Here is a 10,000-nt window from a genome sequence, read left to right on the forward strand (position 1 = left end):
AGGTTTCCCCGGAAACTGGCAGATCAGCCTTCCCCCGTATGATTCTTCACCTTTGAAACGACCAAAGGTAATCCGCCCCGATCAGTAAATCAATGCCCAGAACTTCGTTTTTACGATTCAAGTCCGAAAACCAGAGACCTTGCAAATGAGGGTAATCGCCTTTCGTGATTTCGATATGTTGATTTGTAATACCGCTATAGTAGGTATTAGTAGGTGATAGTAGGTATTAGTATTACACGTCTCGATTTTGACTATCTCTCCTCCCTGCGGAGGAGACAAGTCCAACTCGTATACTGCTCTCATCCCACGGGATGTAATAAAGGAATGGTGGCTGCCCGCGTCAAATAACACTCGCACTCTTGCGCTCTAACTATTACCCTTAACGACAGCTTGCGCCGTTTGAAAGGCAACCCTCCCCACGGACCCTACATGCCCACCCTTACAATACGCACAAAAAGCGTTCGTTTTCGCCAGTAAGGCGCTTGCAGAGTTTAATCCTATCCCTGTTCGTCCTCCCTTGTCTTTATCCCGTGTATAGGGATTCCTAGTTGCGACACAATGTTCTTCCTTCAATTCAAGTTCAGTAAGAAGTTCCTATAACAGATCCTCCATTTTCCATTCGTGATGGTTCTTTCCTCGCATGATCTGCAATCGCACCCCTTCGGGTAGCTTGCCAATAATGGCGGGCACAACAATTCCTTCGTATGTAGTACATCAAGATCGGTGATCAAGAGATTAAGACAATAGATAATATCAAGCTACTGGGTGTGAACTTTGATGAGAATCTAATTTTTAGCCAACATATCAGCGAATTATGCAAAAAGGCCAGTCAAAGGGTGGGCGTCCTCGCCAGGTTAAGAAACTTAATCACTACAGAGACTAAACTATTACTTTATAAAACTGCTATCATGCCATACCTCACCTATTGTCATCTCATGTGGCATTTCTGTAAGGCGTCGGATACAAGAAAGGTTGAAAGAATTCAAGAGCGGGCATTAAGGATAGTTTATAATTCACATTCAGAAACGTATATGAACTTATTAGATTGTTCTAAACTACCAAGCCTTCTTAATAGGAGATTGCAAGACATAGTTATACTCATGTACAAGGTTAAATATAGGTTCCTGATTTCATTTGTGATATTTTTAGTACTAAGTCTTGTAAATATAATCTTAGAAACCAAAATTTTGATATTCCTAGATTTAATTCTGTATTGTATGGTAAACATTCTCTTAGATACCTTGGACCCTTTTTATGGAATAAGCTAGATAAAGACACCACTGAAACGAGCAGTCTATCTAAGTTTAAGTTTCATATTAAATGTAAGGATCTTACTGAACTGATAAATGGCAACAATTGCCCCGCGTGCGTAATTTGTACTTCTTAAGATGTGCCCGTGTTGTTAGAATTATTTTGATTATTTTAGCATATTGTAAATGTATATAAAAATTTATAGCTTATTTCTTATTTATTAGTTATCATATTTATTATTTATGTTATCTTTATGTTGTGTCCCCAATTAGCGCGAGCTAAATACATCGACACATGAATAAAGTTCATCATCATCATCATCATCATCATTCACATTTAGAGCCTTCAGTCCGCGATGATGCACTTTTACTGTGTCATAGAGTCTTCGAAGGCCTGCTGTGTCCTTGTCGTGGTATACTGGGCTTACGTTCAAGAGATCGTTTACGTGCGCTCTTTCAATCACAATAGCCTTACCGAATCTTTCCTTCAACAAGTCAATGGCGACTTGATAGTTTGCCGTTGTAAGGGCAAGTCCAGCAATGGCTGTTTTGCGGCTCCACCTAAGAGACCACGAAGATACGAAAATTTATCGACTCTCGAAAGGGCCGTTTTCGAGTGGATGGAACTTTCATAGCAGTCCTATAATTCTGGCCACTCCTCGATTTTGCCATGATGACCACCAAAAGATTTAGGCCTCAGAAGGTCATCCAAGGAAGTAATTGTTGCGCTTATTTCTCCTTTCAGATCACCAGCGATACGAACTTTTTCTGTTATTTCTTCGTCGGTTAGCCACTCCACGCTCACGAGGCCATTCAAAATATCTTCATCTAGCTGTCTAAGGCTGGTTAACTGTTCCTCTAGACTTGCATTCAATTTCGCAAATCTCGGTCGTGTTTCTGGTGTATATTGTCCAGTTGCAACAAGCTCCTTTGCTTCGGGAAGAATCTGTGTCGCATAGGCCTTATGTCAACCTCTTGTCTTTCGCTTTGCTTTTACAAGGTTTGCCATTTCTTTTGGAATCAAATTGTATCCGACTCGAAGGACCAAATGTGTTGGAATATCTCCCGGCGCTGGTTCCCGATCAAAAGGACTGTATCTTTCTGTCTTAAAGTTGCGTTTTTGTTTTACTCAATTACACTTTCAAAGCCTACTACACTCGTTCGTTCGTCATTCAATCTGGCCTAAAAGCCTTTACATCAATAGCTTTATGCAATATAGAAATACGATAACTCTGCGGTTACCAAAGGGTTTGCAGTTACCCTTATCTCATGCTATCATAATGCAACCACTAAGGCTTATAGTCTGTTTCATTAACATGTGTTTGTTGTCCATCATTCACTAAGTACATGTCACACTTTGACTTGTGTTGTGTTACAATGACTATTATCAGACACTGTGTTACGGATATTGACTCATGGACGATAATGAATAAATTAAAGATGAATAGCGACAAAACAGAAATTTTAGTTTTTTCGTCGTCCCATCGACCTCGCCCAGCTTTGGATTTCCTTGATATGTGTGTTGCTCAACTACTGCAAGGAACATTGGGATTATTTTTAGACGGTAATTCGTTATCTATGGCACCTCATGTTGCCGCGGTGTGCAAGTCTTGCTTTTTTCATTTGCGTAATATCTTCAAGTTCCGTAAGTTCTTGTCCGTTGATTCAGCCAAAACACTTGTCCATGCCTTTGTTACGTCCAAGGTCCATTATTGCCATTCACTCTTGTATGGTCAACCTAAATGTGTTCTGTGCTATATACAATGTGTTTTGAACTGTTCAGCAAGACTCATCTATTCAAGTAATTTACTATAGGGAACAATCTTCCATTAGAATTACGAACATGTGTTTCAACTTTTAAGTCTAAACTTAAGACTTAGTTATTCAAAGAAGCTTTTAGTTAGGACTTCTAGACTTCTTATTTATTTATCGTTGGGGTTAGTTAATTTCAGTTTTTCATAAATTTTTGTAAGGGGCATTGGACCACTGGGAAATGGCGCTATAGAAATTTATTATGATTATGACTATGATTATTATTATGATTATTATGATTATGATTATTATTATTATTATTATGATTATTACTATTATTATTATCTTTGTTATTATCATTATTACATGCCCTCCCATTCGTTTGACATGCGATATTTTCATTCTGTAATACGCCCCGTCGAGGCTTCTGTTATAGCTACGCACCAAAAGGCATTATTTTAAGTAGGATTTCTTTGGTTTCGATGGCAGCTTGTGCCTTACCATCCGGATTCGAATTTCTCCTAAGAAATGCGCCCTTAAGATACATCTCACTAAACTGTGCTGTTAAATGTGTTCTTACTGGAGCTTTTATATCATGTACTGTTTTGCAGGTTCATACCGGGGAAGTAGTATCCATGCATCGTATGTCTTACCTACTATACTAAAAGACGATTTGAAGCATCTATGCCTCGAAGTTAAACGACGTATTTCCAGGACACAGCTTTCTTATCGTTGTCAGATAACGCCCTCTAAACTCATCTGCCGATTTTTACAAGCACGTCACGGAGTTGTTTGCTGCCGGTAGTTATCGAGTGAAAGACACAAGGAGAATATCTGCGTCAGCGACGTCAATTTGCAGAACGCCGAGCGCCGAAGACCAATCATTAAACGTTATAAAATCGGTATGACAATACAATACATACTTAATTGACCACTCCCCACAGGGGCTTTTCAGGGCCAATGAAACCACACTAACGAAATGACAGAACAGAACAACTGTTAAGAATCCCAACATGCCGGAGGCAAACCAGTTGGCTATTTACAAGTGCAGCTGGGAAGTAGAACCAGGGACTACCAGAACCAAATTCAACGAGTGCTTTGGTCCTACCCTGGTCCCAAATTATTGCACAAAAAAATAAGGGGTGGTCTAACTTCTAACGGTTTAATAATGACAACCCAAGACTTTCGCGGACTAATAACGTCACAAAAGTTTTTATATTGATGTGAATGGCGTATGCAAATGAGGTCACGTGACTTTTTACGGCCACAAAACTCAAAATTAAAAACGGCATTAGTTTATGTCAAAATTTATTTCACTTCGCTACTATTAGATTAGTCAAAATGGTAAAAGAAAACGAATTGTGCTTGGCCTTTGTTAAATGGAAATATACGGCATTTTGTACTAGTGCCCAGTCCCCTATGGAAAGTGATTTCTCTTTTTGGACATTTATTTAAAATTATCTTGAAATGTCCAAGCACAGAAATGATGTACCCAATGCTGTTAACATCTAAAAGGTAAATCCAGCCACCAGACAATGATAAAAAGTGTTGCCGTTTAGCTGAGAGGATTTCTGTGCTAAAAATAACTTTAACGTGTCACGTGGTAATATATCTTCCTATATATCAGTTAACGTTTTACATCTTGTTACTGCTAACAATGTTCCAAAGTTATTTCATGTTATATAAAATGGATCAATAGTTAGACCACCCCCTCACTTATTTTCATAAAATAGATCTGGGCCCAGACCTTAATTCACCTGAGTGGTCAGACCGGGTTTTGAACCCGGTCCAGTCATAATAAGGATTGTTAATCTGTCTCTACAGCATGGACAATTTCCTGATTTTTTAAAGTTGGCATTGATTATACCGTTATTGAAGAAATCTACTGCTGATCGCGAAATACTTTCCAACCATAGGCCCATATCAAATCTACCATTTATATCAAAGTGCTGCGAAAAAGTTGTTGCTCTTCAGTTAAATCAACATCTACATGACAACTGTCTACATGAAGTCTTTCAGTCAGCCTATAAACCATGCCATAGTACTGAATCGGCCCTAATCAGGGTACACAACGATATTCTCACGGAAACTGACAATGATAATTGTGTTATGCTGCTTTTCTTAGATCTTTCTGCAGCGTTTGATACGGTGAACCATCGAGTTTTATTGTCAAGATTATCAGATCGTTTTGGAATTAAAGGAAGTGCTTTGTCATGGTTTGAGTCTTATCTTCAGGGGCGTACGCAGTTTGTATGCATTAACAACTCAAGATTCCTGTCCGCCGTGACGTGATGTTTGGAGTCCCTCATGGTTCCACTCTTGGACCGTTTCCGTACCTGTTGTACACTGCTCCACTTGGTGATATACTACGAGAGTATGGTGTACGTTTTCAGATGTACGCTGATGACACCCAGTTGTACATGTCATTTAAGTGATGTATTACTAGTGATATTGAACGCTCCCGTTCTATTCTGGAGTCATGTGTATATGCCATTGAACGATGGATGCTTCATAATAACCTTAAACTCAACAGTGACAAGACTGAACTACTCTTTCTTCACGCTAAGCATAGGCCTGCCCCTCCTCTCGATTCCATGAAAACAGGCGATCTTGTTATCTCGTCCTCTAAATCTTACATGAACATTGGCGTCACGTTTGATAATCACATGAACTTTGGTGAACATATTAAGAACATCTGTAGAGTAGCTTTTTATCCTCTTAGGAACATTGCAAAGATAAGAAAAATTTTGAGTTACGATACTGCTAAAACTTTAGTGCATGATTTGTTACTTCTCGGATTGATTCATGTAATGCACTTTTGTTTGGTTTGCCTAACTTTCTTATTCAGCGTTTGCAATATGTTTTAAACTCTGCTGCTCGAGTGATAGTTCGTTCTCGGAAATTTGATCATATCACACCGTTACTGATAGAATTACATCGGTTACCAGTAGAGCAGAGGATAATATTTAAGATTTTATTATTTACGTTTAAAGTAGTTAATGGTTTAGCACCTAGTTATTTAAGTGAATTGTTAGAAGTCTATGTTCCAAGGCGTATGTTAAGATCGTCTACGCAATTGCTCCTGCATGAGCCCAAATTTAAAAATCCAACTCGCCCGAGTTTCCCGATCATCAAATATCAAATAATATTTAAAAGGTTCATGTAGCGTGTACAATTTGAGTTCCTGTACGATATATATTTTTGAATCATAGCTCAAGTTAAGCTAATAATTAAAATTGAACGTGTATGTACTTTGTCCCGCCCGCCAAACCTTGGACCCCCTAGATAACTATATGCATAATTCCCTTTAATTAAAGATATCATCATTGAGTCAAAAAGAAAACGCCCTGGTTAAGCAATTCGCTGAATATCTAACAAAACGTACAGTAAAATGCTAAAATAAATAAACTACACTGCATCATCGGTCACAGTGCCGTGGAGTAAGTCAAGTTCTTCGACCTCTTTAGTATACTTGACGCCTTGCCATGATGTGTGTTACGGTCAGGCAGCGAGGAGAAACGATGAAAGGAAACACGGTCGACACCACGAGGCCTCGGTACAAATGCGTTGTTAAACGAAGAAAGTGGATGTTGCAATTCTTTCAGATTATTCGCCCTTTTACACCTTAAACAGTCACCATACAGTACCAAGATTGCCTGGTAACATCCCGGAATTCTAGCAGTATATATTATGGGATTTGCAAGTGAGCTGCTATACTGAAGAACCTTGAATGCAAGAATAACTTCATATTTGATGTCAACGCATGAACGACAGGCCCAGTATGCCAAGTTAAGACCAAAAAATGGGCCCCAAGCTATCAGAAAACAGCCGATTACCAGTAAAATTGCTTTCGCAATTCGTGTTTCCCTCCTCGCCCCATGTCCTTGGCGATGGTTTCCGGGGGCGCTTTTTGATGCAATAATAAACATGGCTATGTATACCACAATAATGACTGCTAGAGGCCACAAAAAGGATACTACGGAAATAAAAAGTGGGTAATTCCACCAGCTTGATCCTAATCGCACGGTAATACAACACAAGGTTGCTGACAAGGTCCACACTGTAGCAACAAGGCACAAATACGGCTTTTTTGAGGAAATCCGATGCGAAAATGGCCATCCAATGGCGTAGAACCTTTCTATACTTATCATCATTAAATGCCAAATGGATGCTGTAGCCCCAAACACATCGATTGTATTCCACAGGATATAGACAATACTTGGAAATTCCACCGAATTGGCGAGAATGTATATAAATGAGGGTACACCAACACAACCCACGATGATATCTGAAGTACCAAGACTGACAAGGAAATAGGACATTCGAGTGCGCAGTTTGCGATTCCTAAGAAACACTGAAACAACCACAATATTTCCAAAGACAATTCCTAAGGAAATGATCGAATAGATGATGCAGAATATCACTTTTACTTCAAGGCTTGTACGGGCCTTTGAAGGCATCTGTGTCGCATTTTGTCCGTTGGTTTGCTCGGCATTGAATGAATTGGTGAACGGCAAACTGGGTGAAGAGTTATTCATTTCTCCTCTTGTCCAAGAGGGGCCTTTCTTGCCTCTCTATTTCGAGTCGTCGGCTTTCCAGTTCGCAGTACTGCTATACGTTTCCTTGCTATTTTGAAAAAGGAAAATATGCTGATAATTAAGTATGCTCCCAGTTTTAGATAATAAGTTAATTACCGTTTAACGTAACCGGAAAAAGACTGACTCAGTAGAAAAAAAACAATTGAAGTGTCGTGTCCCCATTTGAGGTGTTCGGTTCTCAGTCTTGGGTTTCAAGTATATGTTAAGATCTGTTAATGTAATGTGGAAAGATTAACAGCAATCAACCCCGCTCTAGCATACAGCAACAAAAGCGTGGAATTTAAAGGAACGGAAGACGAACTGAAAAGACGATTCACTGAAGTAACAAAGTGGAGGAGCGAATTCAGTGTTCACTTAAAATTTACCTTTGGCAATAACCTTCTGTAACCTGATGAGCCTTTTTTTCTGATCCCTTTGCTGGACTCTGCAAGCAGTTCAAGACGTTCAACGCGTCTCTACTAAGTGATCAGTCTTGCAGCCTCTTAGTGCTTTAAAGTAATTTGTCTGCTCTGCTTTCTTTCAAAAAGACAGTATTTCCGAGAACAAACAGCGACGGTAAACAATGCCCGATTAAGAAAAGTAGATGTTATCGTTGTTTAACATAAAAAATTGGGGAATGATTTAGAGCAAAGCCTTTCCCGTTGGTAGGCAATCTCTTGATAAAGTGCCTTTTACTTCCTTCAAAATATCGAAAAAAATTCTGCATATGCTCGCAGGGATTCGATGGACGCAATTCAGATTGCCTTCGACCAAAATCAATTAATTATTCGAGCGGAAAGATCCAGTGATTCTTCCTGTACTACCTCGAATTGCTTTGTTCTATAACATCTTTTAAAAAGAACATTTTCAAATAATGGAAAACCATTCAGTCGTAACTATGATATGACCAACCAGTGGCTCAATCTGGCTTGTTTGATTCAAAATTTAAGATCCACGAATCTACCTGAATGTCAAATCAAGTCCGAAGGGGAATCGCGTTTTTCGAACAACAGACCAATGATTTGATTTTAAAAGTGTCAATATTTTTCAATATTATCTATGTATCCTGACTTCTCTAATTAATTTTTTTGTTTGTGCGCGCTCTATTTATTTAAGAAGTCAAACTCAGACACTTGCAGGTCAAAGCACTTAGTTTCCATCTGCCCCTAATGAGCAAAAAGAAGAAAGATAAGAAGAAAGTTCCGTTCAGCGGCTATTCGGACTGAGATGCAGTAAGGCTTTCTCTCCATTTTTGTTTTTTTTGTCCTTTCCCGTTCCAGGAAGGGGAACTGAACAAAGTTGGTTAAGTGTCATTAAAAGGAAAGTGAGAAAATAAATCATAACACAGGAGCGTGATTAACAAAAATTAAAACATACTGAAATCTGAATTGTTAATTTGAAGCTTGGTTTTAGTGCGCAGGCAAGTTGTGTTACTGCGATTTTCATAATTCTGCGGGAACTCATCTTCAAGCGCCGATGGCCAAACTGCCCTTTGACTTCCATCAATCAAACGAGTCATTTGATGCATGACATAAGCTACCAACCAGCATCTTTGGTTCCCACGGCACATTCGAACTCGACGCCAATGGAAAGCGATGGAATAGGCTTGAATCTTTACTGAAGAACCTCTAAAAAGATAATTGTCGCAGCTGTGAACTGAACAAAAGATTATCATCGCAGCTGTGAACTAAAAAAAAACCTCCAATTCACTCTCCGGAGAAGGAGTCGATCTTCCAGGCTAAATTCGAAATTTGATTGATGGAAGCCAAAACGCTTTTTGGTGTTTAGCGTTCGAAGGTGAGATTCCGCAGAATTATGAAAATCGCAGTAAAGATATGGAGTACTCCGTTTATTTTCTTTAGTCTTTTTAGCTGTAAATTTGAATTTGGTTAAGGAAATACGAAGATGGGATGAGAACGTATTTGGGTCTTCTGATTGAAAAACCTTCAGAACTATCCCAGTATCCCAACAAAAGTCTGTGGGATCACTATGCGAATTGAGTGGCTTCATAGTTCAGTTGGTTGAGCACGGTACCGGCATTGCAGAGGTCGTGGGATGGAATCCCGTTGAATCAGGTGTCTGCAAGAGACAACTGCAGTAAATTGTTCAGATTAGTGGGAAGATCTTAGTGCGAAGATCTTCTTCCCATCGCCTATAACCCGCACTTCTAATGCTACATTTATTTCATTTCAAGCTCATGAATATACAACAATACTGGAGCCGTAAATTGAATTTGAAAAACGCGGGTCGCAATTCACAGTACAGCCCTCAAAATCGTTTGGTAGAGATATGAAAGGCACAGAGCCTATCAGGACACAATTCATGTCACTAAAAACGATCAGGTAGTTTTCGATACATCTATAACTAAGTATCAGCCATTTATCATGGAATACTTTCCATTACGGTGATGGTGTAATATAA

The 10,000-nt window shown here is 39.2% G+C and overlaps 1 protein-coding gene across 1 annotated transcript; it reads right to left on the bottom strand.

The window, feature by feature from the left end:
- Nucleotides 1–3,396: 3,396 nt before the first annotated feature.
- Nucleotides 3,397–8,537, bottom strand: LOC137980214 (beta-2 adrenergic receptor-like). The gene is made up of 2 exons (XM_068827605.1): nt 7,966–8,537; nt 3,397–7,628 (listed from the first exon to the last, which is right to left on the bottom strand). Exon 2 carries the CDS (start codon nt 7,538–7,540, stop codon nt 6,428–6,430), a length of 1,113 nt encoding a protein of 370 aa, XP_068683706.1. The 5' UTR covers nt 7,541–7,628; nt 7,966–8,537; the 3' UTR covers nt 3,397–6,427.
- Nucleotides 8,538–10,000: the final 1,463 nt, after the last annotated feature.

Source organism: Montipora foliosa, chromosome 12 (genome assembly GCF_036669935.1).
Source record: "Montipora foliosa isolate CH-2021 chromosome 12, ASM3666993v2, whole genome shotgun sequence".
NCBI lineage: Eukaryota > Metazoa > Cnidaria > Anthozoa > Scleractinia > Acroporidae > Montipora > Montipora foliosa.

Bases quoted from the DNA above. Each gene is read 5' to 3' on its own strand.
- LOC137980214 (XM_068827605.1), bottom strand. From the start codon at position 7,540: ATGAATAACTCTTCACCCAGTTTGCCGTTCACCAATTCATTCAATGCC.